This window comes from Phragmites australis, chromosome 2, assembly GCF_958298935.1.
Source record: "Phragmites australis chromosome 2, lpPhrAust1.1, whole genome shotgun sequence".
NCBI classification, from domain to species: Eukaryota; Viridiplantae; Streptophyta; class Magnoliopsida; order Poales; family Poaceae; genus Phragmites; species Phragmites australis.
Genome location: NC_084922.1, coordinates 42174026 through 42195551, shown reverse-complemented (window position 1 = coordinate 42195551; position 21526 = coordinate 42174026). Strand labels below are relative to the sequence as shown.

Sequence of the window (21526 nt, the reverse complement as noted above, 5' to 3'; positions counted from 1 at the left end):
GTGTCATACATAGATGATAGAACATCTTTTGGGTTCCAACTCTGAAGCCACGATGTTGCAAACCCTAATCATTCATCGCCTGACACCTCATCTTCGCTTTTCTCTCTCTCTCTCTCTCTCTCTCTCTCTCTCTAGCCACCAGCTAAAGCAAAACAAGCAGATTGCAAAAGGCAGATCAGCATCGATGCTAGTTCTCCCTGAACCAGGAGCCTAAATATGCTACACGTACAATCTCACTTTCTCATAGCACCTAAATCCACATCTAAAAAACTATCCGGCTTGCAGGATGCACAAAGGATACACTTACTGGTAATAATGATAGTATATGCTTCAACTCAACAAATCGCTAACACTTGACAAATGTTAAGAGAGTGAAATAGTACACCCCAAACGCAATAATTGATCTTACATTGTTCAAACAAAAAGCATGACGCATTTCCAACAAAATATCCTGGCCACATAGATGACAAAAACGTTCTCTAACAGAAATCGACAAAATCAAATAACCGGCCGGTTTATCTTCATGCGCTTTATTGGACACAAGGACTTGTCGCATGAAGAGCACACATCAGGTAGCTGCGGCATGCCCTCAAGGACCTGCCAGTAATGCAGCATCACAATCAATGAGGCCTTCCCTGACACTATCATCAAAACAATCAGCAAGGACGACGGGCGAGAGTCTCCTTCAGCGTCACAAGGAGCGAGAAGGGATTCATTTGAATTCGGACATTTCACAAGCATGTGGCATGTTGCTCCATGAGGAAGAATTGAACACAACTCCATCACCGAGAACAGGTTCACACTCAGCATTCATGTCGTTGCCCAGGAGCATTGCTATGGCATTGTTGAAAACGGACGGATCAGCTGTATTCCCAGAGAACAGTGCATCTGGCCTGAAGTTTTCAGGACGAGGTGAACCTCCCGACTCGCATTTAGGCTCTACCGCCTGCTCGCCAGAAACCACTGAAGGGCTTTGTGCTGCAAATGAGTAGGCCATAAGTTAATGAACTAATCAATTGGAAGAAAGGATTAGCGGATTAAATGTACTCACCAGGAGAAATTTTGGAGAGTTGAAAGATTTCAGGTGATGCGGCACTAACAGGAGCGGATTCGGTGAATGAATTTCCACTGAAAGGAGCGTATAAATTGAGGAAAGAACTGGGATGTTCTTCCCAATATTCCTGGCAGAGATCAAACTCTGGGCTAATCACCGTAGTAGGCTCACATGGTGTACCAGCAGAAGAACTTGAACTTCTGACAGACACTTGCTCGTTCTTCCCAGATCGTCGTGTCTGAGCTTCATGAAGCAGCTCTTCCAGAAGACCACTGTTCCTCGGCGACGCACACTCAGATTTCACTGATGGGGTCGTTGTTGGAGAGTGCAGGTAAGGATCAACTAACTCAGTAGGCTGCATTGCAGGAACCACAGTATACTTGAGCCAGCTATTTGGATCAGATTCAGTATCTTGGAGTGAAGGGAGCTCCATCTTCAAAGGACCATTTGTGGACCTAGAAGCAGAGAAGTTGCCATTTAAAAAGGCATGGCTGCCAGTAAGTGCAACCCCATAAGGTGCAATAATCTTGCTGCAAGCATTGGCTTCATTGACATAATCAAAACCTAAAGCCCGCTTGAGCTTCTCAGAGTCATTTGAAAATTGATCCACTGAGGAAAGCACACCATCGATGGTATCGCTCAATGCAGGAAGCACACTGCCAGATTGTTTCAGCATCCCTGCTTGGTCTACCTGATCCATGAAGCTAAAACTTTTTGATGCAAAGCTCTGGCCGAGCAAATTGCTTATCGAAACAGCTGAAAGCTGTGGAGCATAAGATAAAGCCTCTGGAATAGCAATGAAATTGTCACTGGTAAAATCTGGTAGATAAAGACCGTTCCCATTCAGAAGATCATTGGACAGATTCTCGCCACAGTTAAAATCACTGGAGACTTGCTGATCTTCAGTTGAAGATTGATTGCATACACTAGCAGGGTAGATAGGAACGCCAGCTCGCTGGCATCTCTTTATTCGAGTGTTCCAGTAGTTCTTAATTTCATTGTCAGTACGCCCTGGCAACTGAGAAGAGGTGCTCAAGGTTAATGACGACAATATAGGAAAAACAGTGCAAACTGTTCAAGGTAAAAGGGAACTCACTAGGGACATATGCACACAGGACAAGGTATATAAAATATTTCAAAACATAATAAAACAATTTTCAATTGAAGTCACTGGGTATAAACTTCAATCAACCAGAATTTATGTCTTATCAAATCGTAGTAAGCACATACTAGTGATGATCGCAAAAGTATTAGCTCTGCATGGTCTCCAAAGGTTGCAAAGAAAAATGGTGCTATTTTACTTGGCCACACTGAAACATACCTCAAATTCTCAATTATGGCACCTTGTCATCAAGTAACTTGTATGTCAGACAACACACAGCCTGGCTAGATTGGCAGATTTTGCTAACATGACAATGCGAGTTATCAAAGTCCCAAAATGTAGGGGTCAAAAGACACAAGTTCATATGATTGTTGAAAGTTAAAGAAATAACTAGTAGCAAGGCCGACTTGCTTTAAGTGACAACGAAAGTAGAGTTGCCTCTCCAGTATTCGAACCTTTGAATATGACCATCGACGATGTTGTTATCCATAAAAGAGTAATAACAAAAAATCATAGGAACTTGAAAAAAATACAGATTAGAAAAGTATTTGGCAGTGATCATTGCTTGGTATCACAGATCAGGAGTGATCCTAGAAACTTAGGATTAGTGGATCAGGATTCTGATACCAAGAGGATTTGAGCAGGTTGCTACATGAGGATTCTTTCGAAAGTCACCAACAAATGATTGGTAATTTATTGAACTAAACTAGAAAATCATCTAAGTTATTTCTGAACAGTAGCAGTAAGCAACAAGAACAGATTAATACAGTTCCAATACGTGAAACGAAATGCTTCATTAAATAAAAATCATCACTATTTTTCCCGAAAGAGTAATTCCTAATTACACAAGTGCACATCTTGAATTAAAAACTGCATGTATGAGAATACCCGAGAACACATCAATTCTCCCTGGAAACCTGGAGCCTAAAGAAGAGCGTCCTAACGGCAAGCTGATACGAATTACCTATATGCAGAGCAGGGAATCGAGTAATCAACATGGCACTTACATTAGCAGCCATCCTTGCCCACTTGTTCCCCATCTTGGCATGGAGCTGGATGATGAGCCGCTCCTCCTCGGGGGTGAAGGCCCCCTTCTTAAGGTTGGGCCTCAGGTGATTCGCCCACCGGAGGCGGCAGCTCTTGCCGCACCGGAACAACCCGGTGTTCTTCTGCACCGCGTTCCAGTTCCCCTCGCCGTGCTTCTTGACGTAGTCTACCAGGATGGCATCCTCCGCCGACGTCCACGGCCCTTTCTTCAGGGGTGGCCCGCCGCCCCTGTGAGGCGACCCCCCGCCGCTGCTGCCGTCGTCGGCTACCGGCGAGTCCATCTGGTCCTGCAGGATCATCTCGCAGTCGCTCTCGCTCTTCACCCGATACATCGAACCTGAATTATGCATGCAAAACAGAGCGGAAGAGTTAGATTAGACAAGCCCATAAGATTACTACTTGAATTTTGCAAAAAGATCGGTGTGAGCAGAGTTTAAACTACTTAAGCTCCAAATTCGGCAGAGATATTTTTCGAAACCGGAAATTCAGCAGAGATAAAAGCAAAGGAGGACTTGCTTAACGATTAAACAAAGCCTGCTCAACATAAGAACTCCAAGCAATGGTAGCACTACAATTTAGCCAAGATTCCGACTTTCAAGTAAAGAAAAGAGGAAAAAGGTGGTGTTTTCCCTCACAATTCACATATCAAAGCACCATAAAAGTAGGCCACATGCCGTGAAGACCACTCCTCGCATCCCGAGAATGGAAATTCTTTTTTCTTTTTGAAACGAGGAGAATGGAAATTCTCGCACGGCAGAATTGGGCCACCAAAGAAGATAAAACCGAAATCCAACCACTTTCACCCTCAGATCACCACCTAGTCACCCGAAACAGACCGGAATTCAGCAAGAACCGGAGCTACCTGGCCGAATCTTGCAGCAGCCGGAGCCGATCGAGCCCGGGGTGGTGCTGAGTTGAGCTCCACCAATGTCCACCCCTGCTCTTGGCAGCTCAGCAGCGGACTGAGGCGACTTGTGGGGGGGAGCAGAGGAGTGGAAACCGGAGGAGGATCTCGCTAAGCGAGATGCCACGACCACTTAGCACCAGAGTATGTTGAGGATTTTCAGGTGAGGAGAGAGAGTTTTGAGTGAGAGAAAGAACAGGGAAGAGAGAGAGAGACAGAGAGTGGGCGAGCCTTTCGCAGTTGAAGGGTGGGGGGAGGGGGATTTGGGCCGAGGTTATAAAGCGGAAAGGTACAGGGCCAGAGAAGGCATGCGATTGGGCGTGGCGCATGGGCACCTATTTTCTCTCTCTAACAGCCCTATTTTTTCGGCTTTTCTTTCGCCCAGGATACATTTTCGTTTTCTTTGTTCGTATCTCGTTCTTTCTCAAAAACCAGCGACTCTATGAAAAAAACTCAGCAAAACTCAGAGGCTTTCTATTTACCAGACCTTTTTAAAGATATATATATATTATAATACTAAATACAAATAAAGATGGCACTTTCCAAATTTTCTACATATATTAAATGATTTTACTTGGAAAATTCGTAAGAATTTTATCCGTTAACAGGATAATAATGAAGGCTTTGTTTACTTGAGATAAATTCACTTGCTGACAAAAATAGTAAAGGAACATATAGGGAATCCCTTTTTATGTGTGTGGAACATAGACGAAATGATGAATATACCCGGTGAAGGAGAAGATACCTTCAATTAAACACAAGAATACATCCAACTTGCTTAAAGCAAAGGGCGACCTTTATGCAAAATCTAGAGAATTTTTTTAGTAATTGCAGTGCATCTTTCACTTACTCCTTATAACTCGAATCCATTCTGCTATTGTCTTCCACAAAGTCACCCCTTCTAAAAAAATAAAGTATTGGCCTGGGAGCTCATCGGTCACTTGAAGAAGAAGAAGACAAACTTCTCGGGGTCAAGCCCAACCTGGCTGGTGGCGTTTGACAGTGTATCAATGGAGCAACACTTGATATGTTGAGTTGTCTGTATAAGTGTATATTCTGAACGAGTAGTAGTAAGCTGAGTGGATGCAATGACTTAAAAAGAAGAATATTCCGTTGACTATATGAATAGATGCAATGATTTTGCACATGCGAATGCAATGATCATGTGAAAATATTTGGTTCAGACACCGATTATATATAAGATTTATCTATGTAATTTTTAGATAGTAATAAAAACAGCTTATATAATGTATTGTCTATAAAAATTATATGTTAGACTCACATATAATGGTATAGATATAAAAAATTATTTATACAATAATTTAGATATATCTAATAGACTATCCATTAAATACTTAGATGATATTTCTCTCTCCACCCCCCTCCTTCCGCATCATCCAAAATCACATATAGCATCTCTTAGAAGCAGCTGACATCACCTCGGTACATGTCGACGGTAATAGCGCCAATTGCCAAGTCCGCGACGAAGGCGCCAAAAAAGAACAAGCACATCGCAGTTTCGCGTGCTTTTCGGTTGCTTCCGGGGCAAAACTACCGTCCCAAGTTTGCAGGTCCACCCGGCGTGGTTCCAAGGGAAATGGTACGCCGGTGCTTGGTTTGGTGGGCGATGGAGGCTGGCAGCCATTGCTAATTCGGGGGCGCACGTGGTGAGCCGGTCAGGTGCTCATCCCTGCGTGTCAGGCCCGGAGGGGAAAACCGCACATGGCTCGGTCCATTATACTCTCTGTTTACGCGCTAAGTCCGATTAGCCTCGCGTAAAATAGGTGTGGACCCAACAGCCCATGAGTAGGGGTTGTATAAAATTGCAGGTTCGGATTACATTGTGCGGAATCAAGAGTCAACCGTGTACTGATGTACGTGTACAGTTTGGGAACCACATCACCGGTGGGTGGTGCGGCCGTGTGTGCCGGGCTTAAAATTCTTTTTTATTTTTTTAACACTAGTATCATACGTAGACGTATGTATGTATTTATATCATTATACATATATCACTACTACATACACCTCTTTACTCAGGTGTTTCGATGTTGATGAGTAATCGTCTATCATAAAAAAATCAGTTTTGATTTCAACTATAAATTAAGGATAATTGTAAATTTACCACTGTTTTGAATCATTATTGTAAATTTGTTATTAAAATATTACAAAAATATCACTAGAACTGTCATTCGAGTGACATTCTTAAAAAAATAAAAAACCAGTGACAAATTTGCAAAAACCCCATAAATTAATTAAGTGTTGGTGTTCGTACATTGGCCTGTGGTAAAAGATGCACTTGCACGACGACCTGCTTGCTCATGTGCATGCGCACGCCTTGAATTCCTTATAGAAAAAAGGACATATATTTCGTATATATGCTTACACATTCAAGTATATGTCTATGCGCCTTCTTGAATTTTATTCCTTTCACTGTAATTTCCCTCTAATATGATATTTTCCCCCAATTGCACAGGAATTCAGCCGTCTGTTGTGAAGTTTTAGTAGAGGTGTTCATGAGTTCCAAATAGGTCCCAGACTGAAATTAGACCGTCTCGTGTAACAAAAAGTAACAGCCACCTTGATGCAAAACCTTTCTTCAAGACAAACTGATGCAAAGTTGGAGTCTAAGTCTACAGGGTTCTTTAAGAGTATCTTTAGTTTTCTGAATGAGGTTTCACACAGTTGTATCGTATAAACAATGCGAGTGAAAGTAGACTGAACATAATTATATTTATTGAAAAAAATAGTGTTTATTTGCTTATATCTATTTAGATAGACTGAGTTGAATTTTTATTTGTTTGGTTGAATTTAAGGTCGCATAAGCGAAATACGAGAGTTGAGATTGTGATTGATTACTCGTATGGAGATGATTTTATGACATTGACAAGTGTTCTCGCCTGCATGAATAGATGCAGAGGCTGCATCCGCCGTGATAGCCTGTGAAGTGAAGCCTCGGAGGCCAAGATGAAATCATATATTTACATCCACCAGATCAGACCGAAACAATATATATGAACAATCAAACACATATCTTCCTAAAATTATAACCATCAACCGAGCCAAGTTAGCCGAGATTCTGATAAACAAACACACTAAAATCCCATGCAAATTAAAGATGTGGCATCCGATGCAACGTCTTTTATTTTTTCTCCGTACAAAATTAAAATGCCGCGATATATTAATATACTACGCTAGTTTACGTGCATGGGACCTGCATATGCTGTAAACACGCTTTCGGGTCAAATAATTCCGTTCCAAATGCGCATAGGTAAAATACTACCATGATCAAATTTACTCCAATAATATAGGGAGAGTGCTCTGCTACTTTGCTTTTCTTTTTTTCACATGAGGCTGGCATTTATTCCCGCCAAAAACTCCCGGAAGGAAGTGGTAAATAAAGGTGCGCAGTATTTTCACGCGCGTGCGTGCCCGCGATTGTTGTCGTCGAAGTTGCAGCTGAAAAAGTAAAGTTACCGGGCACAGTACAGAGCAGCTGCAGAGTACGCCTGTCCAGTACTGCTCCAGCGAAGAACGGTAACTCCGGCAGTTCTCGAAAAGGGAAAGGAGGACACGGTAACGTACGCAGAGAGACTGCTCTGTCTGTGCTCACCTCTAGAGTACTTTGTACTCCATTTTACAGTAATTCTGCTTGGTTGATGCTGCTCCAGCATGTTGGTCACTGCAGGTGTTACAGTAATTCTGCTTGGTTGATGCTGCTCCTGCATGTAGGTCACTGCAGGTGAGTGGCAAGGACATGAACGTGATTTCTTGTACGATCGGCACAGGTTGATGAGCCTAACTACAAGAGCCACTTTTGCGGCCAGGACATGAGCGATTCAGGGTAGACGGCTGTCGTAGCACGTAGATCTTCATGCAATCTACTACAGTACTGTAGTGCTTTACTGTGACATGTACTGTGCATACAGAGATGTACGGACTAGCAATAAGTTAGTATTACTAATAGTCATAGTATGCCACGTGCAATAGGTACTGTGCGACGTAAATACTCGCATACCGGTATTGCGATTACAGCCACACAGTTCGCTGCGTTGGAGCTCGAGAGAAATTAACAACAGCTCAAAAAAAGACGACGTAAAAAAAGAAACAGGGCCATGCGGCCATTATGCACCATAGATATCCAGTCAGAAATCAGATGACGTATGTGAAGACTGAAGAGTCGTGCATGCAAAATGGATCGCTTGCTCGCTCGAGCCTCTCGTTGTCAAACCAGACGCGCACGCAACAAGCGCGGGAGAAGAAGGCTCGGGTAGCCGTGCAGGATTGAGCCTCGCTCCGACGCATCTCCAGAAAAAGAAATCAGAAGCGGAAGAAGGGGGCATGCACGAGTTCTACGCCATCTTTTGCTCTGCCTCTTCCATCATCACACCGATCTGAAGAAACTCTAAAGTCTGAACCGTTCCAGTCCCCGGCGCCAGTCAGAGACCGGGAGGAGGAGCTCAGCGCAGCTAAGCTCGCTCGCAGCCTCACACGGTTTTGGCCGCCGCACGGAACGGCACGGCACGGCGAGGAGGAGGAGGAAGAGAGAGAAGGGGCCGGGCCCACGAGTGCGTCGCGCGATCGTCCCCTTCCTTTTTCCCGGCAACCCTGCATGGCTCCTACACAAAAATCAGGGCCCACTTGGGCTGCCCTGTGGGGCCCGAGGCAGGATTGTGTGAGCCCGGCGCTCATCTGATCCCGATCCCACTCCCATCGGAGTGGATTTTTTTTATTTTAGTCAATTTTATACTACTATTTTAAAAAGAGCCCATATAACTCTAAATTTTCAATAATCAATCACTTTTATCACATCAAAATATATGACATGATTTATCATAACTATATGCACTTTGACGTAAAAAAAATTATGATAAAACATCAGGTCGGGACGCGAGCATAATCACCTTAGTTACACTATATATATCAAGTTACGAGTCACGCATGTAATTTAGTGTGATAAAAGATGCTAATTTTTAAAAAAAATTAGTGTCACACAATATGCAGCTATTTTTAAAATATTAATTTAAAAAATGTTTTTTAAAAAACACTCGGGCCGAATCAGGCAGGCAGCCGGAGGTGACGGGCGAGCAAGCAAGAAGGGCGAACATGCAGGCCTCGTGGGGGGTGCGCGCGGGCCCCACCGGCCCCAGACTGAGGGGGGCGAGTGGTCCCACCCCGCCCATGTTGCGCAGGGCAGTGGTACTACTGCGACGCCTCTGGCGACCCGGAGCCAGTGAGCCTGGCACGCACCCTTCGTCGTCCTCCCGCTTCGGCATGCGCCTCGCTGCCTTTCGCGGCGCTCCTGATGCTGCCATCTGTCCTACGGAGAAACTCCGGCTACGGCTGTGCAGCCGGGCACAGATCACACTGTTTTCTTAGGCCTTGGACGTGTGATATATCCGGTGGATGATTTTTCGATTGGTCACCGCCATGATCAAATCGGTTCCAGAAAAAGAAAAAGTTGAACCCAATTGACCTCGCAATTAAGCATCTAATACAACAGCTTTACAGCCGTCGCGTGCGTCGACGTCGACGTCGAAGCGCGCGGTGCATTCATCGTTTTGCTCAGATCGCCGGCGCGCGTGCATGCGTCGAGAAAATCACGTGGTTTGGTGCGGTTCCGCTCGAGACTGGGTTGCATCGGACGATCGATGGATGGGTTTCGGCCTGGGACAATACGTGCGCGGTGCTCGATCGGTGCAGTCATGCCGTGTTCTTTGGTCCTCCAGCGCAGCCAGACTTTTGAACGCGTGCAGCAGAGCACTCGCCGGTCCCGGTCGATCGAAGCTGCTGTGCCGCGGATACGCCGTGAGCCCACCGTGACACCGGCGCCGCTGCCTCTCTCTCACCCCGCCCGACCTTGCATGTGGCAGCCTGATCGTGTTTTACTGTTCATCAGGAATCTGTAGGTACACCGTACACGTCCAGGCTAGCGGCAAAAATCCAAAATTAGACAATATACGTGACCGTATTTACCGAAATAGATAACATGTTAGCGTATTTACAATTTTAGCATCCGTATTCGGCACACCGTGTGTCGAATATGGCACTGTAGCTCATATTCGGCACACGGTGTGCCGAAAATGACACTGTAGCATAATTTTCGGCACACCGTGTGCCGAAAATGGACTGTAGCACAGTATTTCAGCACACGGTGTGCCGAAAATGGACTGTAGCACCGTATTTCGGCACACCGTGTGCCGAAATACGGTGCTACAGTCCATTTTCGGCACACCACACTCCGAAAATGAACAGTACAGCGCGTGAACAGTAACAGCAGTGCGTTTGAATTTCGCTTTTCCTCTTTTCCAAAACGGTGGTCTTCTATTACTCCAAAAATGTTAAAACTTTTTTTACATATTTCATAATCCATGTGCAACCCATTTTAGTTGGATTCACCGAAAAATCCTTTGTATATTTAAAACTAAAATTATTCAAAAAAGACTACTTTTATAAATTGTAATAATTTTTAGTGTCTCAAATAAACTCCCAAAAATCTAGAAAAATTCACTAATATTCTTATTATGTGATGAACTAATTTCTAAAATTATTTTCAGCTCTAGTTTATATGATGAAAAAATGAGTTACTTTGTAATGCTTCATTTACATGAAATGATAAAAATACATATAAATGAAGCATTACAAAAGAACTCACTTTTTCATCATATAAAATAGGGCTAAAAATAATTTTAGAAATTAGTCCATCACATAATAAGAATATTAGTGAATTTTTCTAAATTTTTGGGAATTTATTTGAGACACTAAAAATTATTACAAGTTATAAAAGTAGTGTTTTTTGAAGAATTTTAGTTTTAAATATACAAAGGATTTTTCGGTGAATCCAACTAAAATGGGTTGCACATGGATTATGAAATATGTAAAAAAAGTTTTAACATTTTTGGAGTAACAGAAGACCACCGTTTTGGAAAAGAGGAAAAGCGAAATTCAAACGCACTGCTGTTACTGTTCACGCGCGGTACTGTTCATTTTCGGAGTGTGGTGTGCCGAAAATGGACTGTAGCACCGTATTTCGGCACACGGTGTGCCGAAATACGGTGCTACAGTCCATTTTCGGCACACCGTGTGCCGAAATACTGTGCTACAGTCCATTTTCGGCACACGGTGTGCCGAAAATTATGCTACAGTGTCATTTTCGGCACACCGTGTGCCGAATATGAGCTACAGTGCCATATTCGACACACGGTGTGCCGAATACGGATGCTAAAATTGTAAATACGCTAACATGTTGTCTATTTCGGTAAATACGGTCGCGTATATTGTCTAATTTTGGATTTTGGCCCCAGGCTAGCAGCTGGAAATAAAAGATACTGCGTCAGGTTTACAGCGCGGCCGTTAATCAGCTGATGTGAAGGCGTTGCGTCTTACCCGACGTACTTGCACGCATGCTTTAGCCAGTTGCGCCGCGGAAGTGTCCAGGGAAAGAAACAGAAATGAAGAAGAGAGAGGGTGTCCAATTCGTCGGTTCATCCCCTCCAAAATGGTGGGCTTTTTGCGGTGCTGCAAACTAGATCGGAAAAGCAAGGTGAAAGAAGAGAGAGACTAGTCGTGCATTGCCGTCCGAGATTCAAAACGCGTATGCACGCAACCTTGCTCGGCCAAATCCGATATGTAGAAGTACTGCACTGGGTCAACCAGTACTGGCATTGCAATTTTTGGCGTGTGTAACTTACGCGTTTTCAAGGTCAGAGTCTTGGTAGTCTACGGTTTGAACTCTGCATTGACCGACCGAATTGAACTGCATCACCTGCATGCATGTGAACGCACGTACATGCACAAGAAAGAAGAAAGGGAAGCCGGGTTGGTGCAGCGGTGATCAACAGAGGTGGATCCGGCGGCGGGAGCAGGAGAGCGGGGCGGGGACGTCACTAGCGAGACGGATTCGCGTCGGGAGGAGGAGGACCGTCGGGATCCCAATCTGATGGCCATAAAATTCGGGTGAGGGAAGGGGATGATTTGCCCGAGTGAGCCATATACAGCCCCTTTGACAAAACTAACACAAGAGAGCTCAATTTGCTAGAACTTGTACAGGCAGAGACACAACGATTCTACTGGCCCTGCAAGAGATCCGAGTGGTTCATGCATGGGGCTCTCGAGTCTCGAGAAGCGATCGAAAAAATGCATGCTCCTTCGACCTTCGTCGTTGGCTGGCGCATGCAGCACGAAAGTGCGCGCGCGTTATGTCCTAGCTGCACGCAGCTGATCTTCGCTTTGGACGGGGCCGTTCTGATGCGCGAAGCAAGGCGAGCTAGCCTGAGAAAAATGTGGCCGCCGTGTGTCGTGGTCGATCGTTCTCGTTTGCTTGCGCATCGATGACCGATGAGCTCAGCGCACGCGGCGCCGGCGCGGCTGCTGAGACGGACGTGGCAACGCGTGCATACGTGAGCTGGTGGGTACGACAAGGGATTGGTTGGACACGTCGTGCCGTGCAACGGCGGCCGGCCGGCATTCCCGCCGGCGTACCATGCAGGTATGCGCGCGTACGTAGGCAACCAGCTACGCGTGCAAATCAAGTGGATCCGTTTTGGCTGAGTTCTCGAAACTCAATACGTATACTCCACTAGCGAAACGCGAGTGCGCTGTAATGTGCAGGCAGATCTCAAAAAATAAAATAAATTACGTGTCACAAGTTCTAATGTAAATTAAAGACAAGTTCATGTAAAAAGCTGCAGAACTGAAATCTAATCTGTGCATAAACCTTTTTTGTGAGGATATCTTCTATAAAGATTAGTTGCATGACTTTTAGATAACGAAAGTATACAAGTCCCGACCTTTCAGTGAGCAATAATTTTTCGAGAACGTGCACCCTGCACTAATACAGATTAGCTGCGCCACCATGTTGTTGTCGATCGGCTCATAGCTTCTCGTATGGTCTGATGGTCAATCATTCCCCATTATTTTGTCGTGGAAGTCCAAAAAAAGACAGGATATATGCATATGCCTCGTGTATGCGTATGATCATCTCTGAGTCCTCAAACAGCAAATTACGAAAGAAAAGAAAGTAACACGCAACTCGCCATATATAGCTGATGGACTGAAACGTACCCAAACTATAGAAGAGCACGAATCCGTCGCGATCTCGTTTGTAACTAGCAGAGCAGAAGGAATCACGATCTCCATTTGCTTTGGAAGAAGTATGAAAAGCCTAAACGTGCTCATTTCCCTAATTGTGCATGCTTGTATTGTGAACATGTGCAGTCAATTTTTAAAAACTTTTGTTCGTTAAGTACTGCATATATTCTCGTATTATCAAACTTTAGAGCTATGTTTCACTAATGTATACTAATTAGTGATAGTAAGGTGAAAGATGCGTGTATGGAAAACTTGTCAATCTCGACGTTTTTCCGCCAACGTGTGTCAATCTCTACGAGTAACTCGTGTTTTAGTTGCAACCAGATCACCGTTTGACGTCGGCATCGGAGATGATATCACATGTACTACGGAGACTGCAGAGCAGTACCTTTTCTTTTCTTTTTTTTTTGTCGTTGGAGCCGGATGTCTTTATGCACAATGACATTGGCACACCTCTCTTATTATCCTTCGATCTCCGGCGGAAAAACGGCGACCTTGACGGAAGAAGTGAGGGAAAATTGATATGTTCTTAAATTCATCAATCTTTGATAGTATATTTGAAGTTAATAATCTTTTGTTTATATATCTTATATGGATTAATTTATAACAAAATTTCGTATTAGATTAGAGAGGTGAAATATTAACTTTGTTACAAACTGATTCATATGAGATATATTATTAAAAAATGATCAACTTCAGATATATTATTAAAGATTGATCAACTTTGATATATATAATCAAATCTTCTAAGAGGTGAGGCATGCAGTTTGGCACGCAAGCATTCATCCTTTGTGCTTTGCTTGACCCTCTCCCCTCCCCCAGAATACTTTCCTTATTTCATCCTACATGATTTTCTCTAGTTTTATTATACATTTTATAATATCTTACTACATGTCACGGTCACTATTACAAACACAGGTGAACAGTATTGGTTCCAAAACATTATCAGTGTCGGTTTTGGACACGATACTGATTACTCAGCACTAATAGTCCGCGACTATCAGTGTCGGATATGGAAACGACACTAAAAATAACTATCAGTACCGATTTATAGATCGAACTGGCACTGATAGGACACATATCAGTGCCGGTTGGTAAAACAAACCGGCACTGATGTGTCAGTGCCGGTTTTACCAATCGGCACTGATAGGTATTTCCCGCTATTTTCAAAATATGGCGGTTGCCGCTGATTCCGTGATATTTTCATTTTTTGGTGGTTGCCGGCAATAATATACGGTATATTTATGGACACACGCATATAAATTTAATTTACGAGATATCGAGTTTTATCGTAGCATATATACAAAAGCACATATAAATTTTATTTTGAAAACATCTAGTCTCATCACAATATACATACACCGTATACATGTGAGTTTTTATTAAAAAATAAAAAATAATTTAAGGTTTCTTGCTAATCGAAGGTTCTGAACTTTGTTTTTTCTTATTGGATGAAGGTAACGAGAGAGATGAGTTAAATTCATGGAACTCGCCGGTTGGACTGATGACTTATTCGTTGATGAACCCGATAAATTGTTCTTGAAGTGCGATGATTTTAATGGGCATGCGTCGATCTCTGGACAGCGTGAGGAGCTGTAATTTCAATAATTGAAGAAATTAATCATTATAAACACGTGCCAGACCTAAAAAATTAGTCATAAAAATGTATATCACATACCTTAGCATCGACCACGCAGTACGACGCATCTCTGTTGAATCCGTGCATGAATTTTACTTACATGTCACGGCCGGTATCTTATATTTACTAATTGGAGGCTCCTTTTGATACCTCCACATTAATCTTAAGAAAATCCTAGAAATTCTCATAAAAAAGTAAAACATCCGACCGTTGAATTAATTAATTGACTAACTGTAACCATAGATCAACAACCAAACAAAATAACATAGAAGATTAAAAAAAAATCATAAGTCTAGCCCTAAGATTACTTCTTGCCTTGCCTTTTCTTCCTTTTTTTTATTATAGATACTATTTGTCCAACAAGATTACGTTATTACAAAATTAAAACAACAGAACGCAAACATATTACGGATTATCACACAAAAATAATATTAAAGAATTTATAATGTATTAAAAAAATAATATGAGATACAATGACGACATTAAAAATAATAATAATTTCAAAAAATCATGAAACAAATAAAAATCAATTTGCATAACCCATAAAATGAAAATTATAAATTAGATATATTCACAAATAACAAATATGATTCCAATATTAGGAAAAAAAATTATATTTTACATTCTAATATTTAAATATAAATAATTGATATATCTTAGCATACAATCATTATTAACACAAATACCTATAATTTAGCTGTAAACTAAATTTCTAGCCTGTGTAGTCGTACGGGTTGATGCGCTAGTAAATTGAATCGAGATTCCAAATGCACGAGACCAAGTCAAGTATTTTCCAAACGCCCCCGCCCTCTTCTCTTTCGCACGCCACGCATCAATAATTTCAGCCTTAGACAGTGATTCATACACATTCGGCTCATAGCTTATGTACCCGGCCTGATGGCAACGTGATCAGCGTCATCGTGCAAGCCAAGTGTGTTCTACACAAATTTCCTTCAGGCGTATAGTCATACAATAACGGAAAAAAGTATGACGAGTAATTTGCTGCGACCGAACAAATTATATTAGAAATATAAATAAACTCATTAGAAATATAAATAAAATCATGTAAAGAGTAAGGAAACGATGAAATAATGACACGATACCACACACAAATACTACATGAGAGATTTTTTATACGAAATACTTTATGAGCTATAGTTTGTCACACAATTAAATGTATATTTGTTTTAGCTTCGGATTGTGACTTTCAGCTTTTATAATCTGAAACTGAAACAAACTCCGATAATTTTTTATCATAGCTTTTTACAATTTGGAGGACAAGTAAGTATGTTTAATTTTTTTATTTGGTTTGTGAGTAAGATGAATAATAATTTTCTTATTTTGGAGGGAGAGCCAAATCTTTTTCTAACAAAGTTTATATTGTCTAACCTTGCCAAACAAGATTAGTAGACAGAGAAACCAAACATACGCTTAGAGCTGTTCCAGAACGGTAGAAAAAGGAGAACAAAATGCTAAGGTGTGAGTGGGCTGGCTGAGCTGTCTCAGCCCAAAGGCCCACCAGCTCATCAGTTCTCCACTTTTCATTTTCTTTTTTCTTTTTTAATCGGACCAGATCGCCACACTCTCCACTGCCGACAGCCATGGCGGGGAAGCAGTTCCCCACCCTGGCGCACGCGCGCCCCGGTTCCTCCCGCCGCCTTCTCGCCTTCGCCTTCGCCGCCGCCTCCCTTCTCCTCCTCCTCCCCGCCTCCTACTTCTTCCTCCTTTCCCCCTCCTCGCCCCGCTCCACCCCCGCCAGCCTCGCGAGCCCTAGCCCAACCACCTCATTCCTCGCCTCCCTCGACCGCTTCCTTGCCGCCCCGCACCCCTCCGCCTCCTCCACCGCCCCCAGCAATCTCAACGCCGCGATCCGGGCCGAGGAGGAGGCCCGGCTCTACGGGGAACCCGGGAGTGCTTGGCCGGCCGCGACGAGGCCGCTCAGGGTCTACGTGTACGAGATGCCGAGCAAGTTCACCTACGATCTGCTGAGGCTGTTCAGGGACTCGTACCGCGAGACGGATAACCTCACGTCCAACGGGAGCCCCGTGCACCGGCTCATCGAGCAGGTGGGCGTTCGGTGAGATCGAACTGCAATTTTGTCTCGTTTCGATGCTATCAGGCGCGTAGTTCTAGATTGGATCGTATACAGTGCTGGATTTCGACGAGAGTGGGTAATTTGATCCGTAATTGCGAAACATTTTAGCACATTGATTCACGCAGATTGTTTGCAGCTTGGAAGTTGGATAATCATACTCTCCTTTGTGACGCGTCTGTTCTCTGATGCTTTGGAAGGCTTGGATATGTTGCTGAAATGTTTATTAGTTTTACATGTAATAACTCTTGAGATTGTCTCAGATGGAGAGAGACAGAGCTCTTGCCTAAAGCAATGTACTTTTACTATAGAATTCAAGCTGCAAATATAGTATCATTGTTTGATGCCATGCATGGATCGGATCTGAAATAATGATATAGGCGATAGGGTAGGGGTAGCGTTTATTGAAGGAAAGCTTATCCAACATCGGTTGAGATGGTTTAGATATATCCAACGGAAGCCTACATAGTCACACCCATACATAATGGGATACTAAGGCACGCTGATAATGTGAAAAGTGGCAGGGGTCGACTGAGACTTTTGAAGGAATAGAATATCCCTAAAGAACTATCCATGGATAGAAGCGTATGGAAGTTAACAATCCACGTGCCAGAAATATAACTTATGCATCAGTCTCTTTGTACCGTTATTACTTTTACTTTTTTACTATTCCTAGTACCTTTATTTATTATTGTTTTATCACCATCTTTTTAGTTGGATATTGTGTGTTTCATCTCAAGCTTACCCCAACTTGCTTGGGACGAAGGCTTTGTTGTTGTTGTTGTTGTTCAAAATATATCGTCTCTTGCATGCTAAAGCTCAAGGCATAGGTAGCACAGCACACCTTTGTTTACTCCTAATATATTTTGCATAATTTTTAAGTTATTGAACTTTCTTGCATTTGCTTCCAATGTCAAATTATTTTCCATTCACATACGCAGCATTCTATTGACTACTGGCTGTGGGCGGATCTCATTGCACCTGAATCACAAAGACTTTTGAAGAGTGTAATCAGGGTTCAGCGGCAAGAAGAAGCAGACATTTTCTATGTGCCATTCTTCACAACAATCAGTTACTTCTTGCTGGAGAAACAAGAATGCAAGGCGCTTTATAGGGTGTGGGAGCATCTCTCAAGGTTTAATTTTCAGAAAGTGTTTTAGGACATCCACATGGACAAACTAGTGTTTATATGCAGGGAAATTTCTTGATGAAATTAAAATTTTGATCATTTCTGTTGATTGTCTGGCATTCAATTAGTCAAGAGTGTTGGATTTGTTTTCCCAATAATACGTGAAATTATAATGACAGACAACACTGCCTTAGTTCAATTTTCTGTCACTGCCTGTAATGGCTTTTTTTTTGGTTCAATTGACTGTAGGAAATCATTTGTAATATTTACCTCTGTTTATATAAATTAATTTATTCACCTCGATTTATTCCAAGAGGTCCTTATCAACATTACTCCTTTGATGTCAGGAAGCTTTAAAGTGGGTGACTGATCAGCCTGCTTGGCAACGTTCAGAAGGCAGAGATCATATCATTTCTGTTCACCACCCATGGTCTTTTAAGTCGGTCCGGAGATTTGTGAAAAAGGCAATATGGCTTCTACCTGATATGGATTCAACCGGGAATTGGTATGGTATTCATTGTTTGCCAGTTGCCACTTCACCTTGGAAAATTGCTTGCATGCATCAGATGAGCAACAAAACTCACCTTACCGTCTTATTTCAGGTATAAACCTGGACAAGTATATTTGGAAAAGGATGTCATCCTTCCATATGTTCCGAACATTGAATTTTGTGATTCTAAATGTGTATCAGAAACTCAATCCAAAAGAAGTATATTGCTGTTCTTTCGAGGAAGACTGAAGAGAAATGCTGTGAGTCTCTTGTTTCTACCTCCTAGCTTTTGACAGTTCCTTATATACGCATGCAAAAATTCCACTTGCACTTTCCTTGTATGTTTTTATTGCTTCTATTCTCTTGACCTTTTATCTCTCTTAGGGAGGGAAGATCCGCAGTAAGCTTGTGGCAGAACTAAAAGGTGCAGAAGACATAGTTATAGAAGAAGGCTCTGCTGGAGCTGAGGGAAAAACAGCAGCTCAGAATGGCATGCGCAAGTCTATCTTTTGCTTGAGTCCAGCTGGGGATACCCCATCTTCTGCTCGCCTGTTTGATGCAATCATCAGTGGATGTATCCCAGTTATAATAAGTGATGAACTGGAGCTTCCTTTTGAAGGAATACTTGACTATAGAGAGGTAAATTTGGTCATCCTGGCAGCTTTTAATATTTTTGTGCTTATAGAACATGCCTTAACCATTCTCTGTTACTCTTTCAAGGTAGTTATAAGTTATAACTCCAAATTTTATTTTTTGCACAGAAATGAGGGATTTCTTGGTAATTGCATCCCCGTAGTATCATTGTATATCTTGGTATCACTAACAATAGAACAGCTAGTTGCATATTTGTTGATAGTGGACAGTTCTGGGATTCTATTCTCCATGGGCACTGATGGTTTTAGAGTTAGTGGCGTCTTTGTTTTGACATGTAACCTGGGTATGTTTGATTCTTTGCTGAGTTGAGATATAGCAGGTGGACAAACTAGCCCATATTAGCTATGCCGTGCTTGCCTTGGCTCATTATCTTGGTTGGTTTACTTTTGATGGCAAGCCTTATTAGTTAGTTATTTGGAATGTGCTAGTTACTGGAGCAGTTAACACTGGAATCATGGGAAGTTACAGAAATTTTGCTTCCAAGTTAATAGAGTCTTGCCGCTGAGAGTGAGCTAACTAGGCTATGTTCTGAAAGCAAATGGTTCCTTGCCAGAACAAGCAAGCTAACCTTAGAAATTTGGTCTTTTTAGGCTCTTCGAAACGCCTAGCCTAGCTAAGCAAGCCTGCAAAGTCTCTATCCCGAGACAAAAAAAAGTACCCCTTGGTTTTCAGCACCAATAAGTTCTTGAAGCTTCTGTAAAATTCTGGATGGTACCTGTAAAGTCATTAACTCATTATACCTTAGGATTGTTTACTCACTATGTACTTGCGTCGTGAGCATTTGATAAAATGAAGGAGAAGGTGCCTTGGATATAATGGCCACTATTAAGCAAGGAGTAGGTGCACTGGGGATACTGATCGACTGTAAACTAAAGAGAACATGCCTATTACTCTGCTGTAAACCAAACTACTTGTGTGGTCTGTGGAGCGTGGACGCATGCAGCAAATTATACTTGCAGCCTGTTGGAACTGCAGTATCACGCACTGTCAAGATTTCTGTAAGCCTGTTGCTGTAGCATGAAATGTCATTGCACCTACCATTTCTCATCTGCATTTAAGTTGCTGCAGTTCAAAACGCCCTTTTTCTCTGTAGTGTGAATCTGCAGTGTGCAATGATGGGCTGTATTGTGCAGATAGCATTGTTTGTTTCATCAAGTGATGCTGTGCAACCTGGCTGGCTCGTGAATTACCTAAGAGGAATTGATGCCAAAAGGGTCAGAGAAATGCGCTATAATCTTGTCAAGGTGATCTCTTTATCTAACTCTTATTTTACACGACGCCTGGGAAAATAACTTACATGCGATTCATTTACAGTATTCAAGACATTTTCTATATTCAAGTCCTGCTCAGCCTCTTGGACCAGAAGACCTTACATGGAGAATGGTAATTTTGTTGAGATTGTTCTAGCGGTAGCATCCATCGATACTGGTATTATTAAAGAGATTATATTGCTACTTCATCTGTTAAACTTCACGAGCATTCTCATTACTATAGCGCCCCTAAGTTTGTTAAGATCTGAGGTCAATTGTTTCATTTGCAGTTGCTTTTTATTTGTAGTAAATCTTGTGGCTTCTACTTATGGAGCACACGGTCCATTGTAACCATTTTGACGTTCCAAACCTAAAATGCAGATTGCTGGCAAGCTAGTAAACATCAAGTTGCACGTTCGGCGTTCTCAACGTGTGGTGAGAGAGTCAAGGAGCATATGTACATGTGAGTGTAGAGTCGGGAACACCACGATGATGCTTTGAAGCGACCTTTTTCTCTGTGTTTTCGAATTTTCGTAACATAGCCATTTTTTAGTTGCAAATAGCACGAGCTTCGATTTGGGCAATTTTTGCCAATGTACCTGTAAATCTAACCATAGATTCGTAACCAATGTATGAGTTGCAACTGTGGAAAGTTGTGAGACTGCAATTTGTGAATCGTATCATGGCTGAGATTATGCTTGGTTGCCGTTGTCCAGGCCTAATGTAAAGTCGTCAGTTTACGCTTCGCTGGTTTTGTGCTACTTTTTGAACTATCATCGAACAAATGAACACTATTGTTGTCTCATGTTATATATAGCATCATTATATTGGGTTATATGGATTCTTTTCTAGTCTGACTCGACAAAAACCATCAACTGTAGAGATATCCAAAATCTTTCATTACATTTCAGCACATGTGCGACGGCGCAATGTCAAATGTCTGAAGTCGTACTGTATCAGTGAAATTTCAGGAACGAGAGCGTATGTCGATCTCTTCGGCAGGAAACAATCTCTTACATAATTTTTGAGTCGCCTAAACAACTATAAAGAGATTTTCTCCTGTCACATAAAGACTAAC

The 21526-nt window shown here is 42.4% G+C and overlaps 2 protein-coding genes across 4 annotated transcripts; one reads left to right on the top strand and one right to left on the bottom strand.

Annotated features, from left to right (window-relative positions):
* Nucleotides 1–361: 361 nt before the first annotated feature.
* LOC133908972 (transcription factor GAMYB-like) lies at nucleotides 362–4339 on the bottom strand. 2 transcript variants are annotated; one of them, XM_062351220.1, is made up of 4 exons: nucleotides 4066–4339; nucleotides 3164–3540; nucleotides 1052–2072; nucleotides 362–978 (listed from the first exon to the last, which is right to left on the bottom strand). In XM_062351220.1, the coding sequence occupies exons 2-4, from the start codon at nucleotides 3533–3535 to the stop codon at nucleotides 713–715; spliced, it is 1659 nt and encodes a 552-aa protein (XP_062207204.1). In that variant the 5' UTR covers nucleotides 3536–3540; nucleotides 4066–4339; the 3' UTR covers nucleotides 362–712. The 2 variants fall into 2 exon arrangements, with proteins under 2 accessions (XP_062207204.1, XP_062207205.1); XM_062351221.1 differs by lacking the exon at nucleotides 4066–4339 and adding an exon at nucleotides 3839–4009.
* Nucleotides 4340–16404: 12065 nt separating this feature from the next.
* LOC133908971 (probable arabinosyltransferase ARAD1) lies at nucleotides 16405–21281 on the top strand. Of its 2 annotated transcripts, XM_062351218.1 has the most exons (8): nucleotides 16405–16899; nucleotides 17867–18040; nucleotides 18402–18559; nucleotides 18657–18804; nucleotides 18929–19183; nucleotides 20332–20442; nucleotides 20513–20581; nucleotides 20830–21281. In XM_062351218.1, the coding sequence occupies exons 1-8, from the start codon at nucleotides 16435–16437 to the stop codon at nucleotides 20947–20949; spliced, it is 1500 nt and encodes a 499-aa protein (XP_062207202.1). In that variant the 5' UTR covers nucleotides 16405–16434; the 3' UTR covers nucleotides 20950–21281. The 2 variants fall into 2 exon arrangements, with proteins under 2 accessions (XP_062207202.1, XP_062207203.1); XM_062351219.1 differs by lacking the exon at nucleotides 17867–18040.
* Nucleotides 21282–21526: the final 245 nt, after the last annotated feature.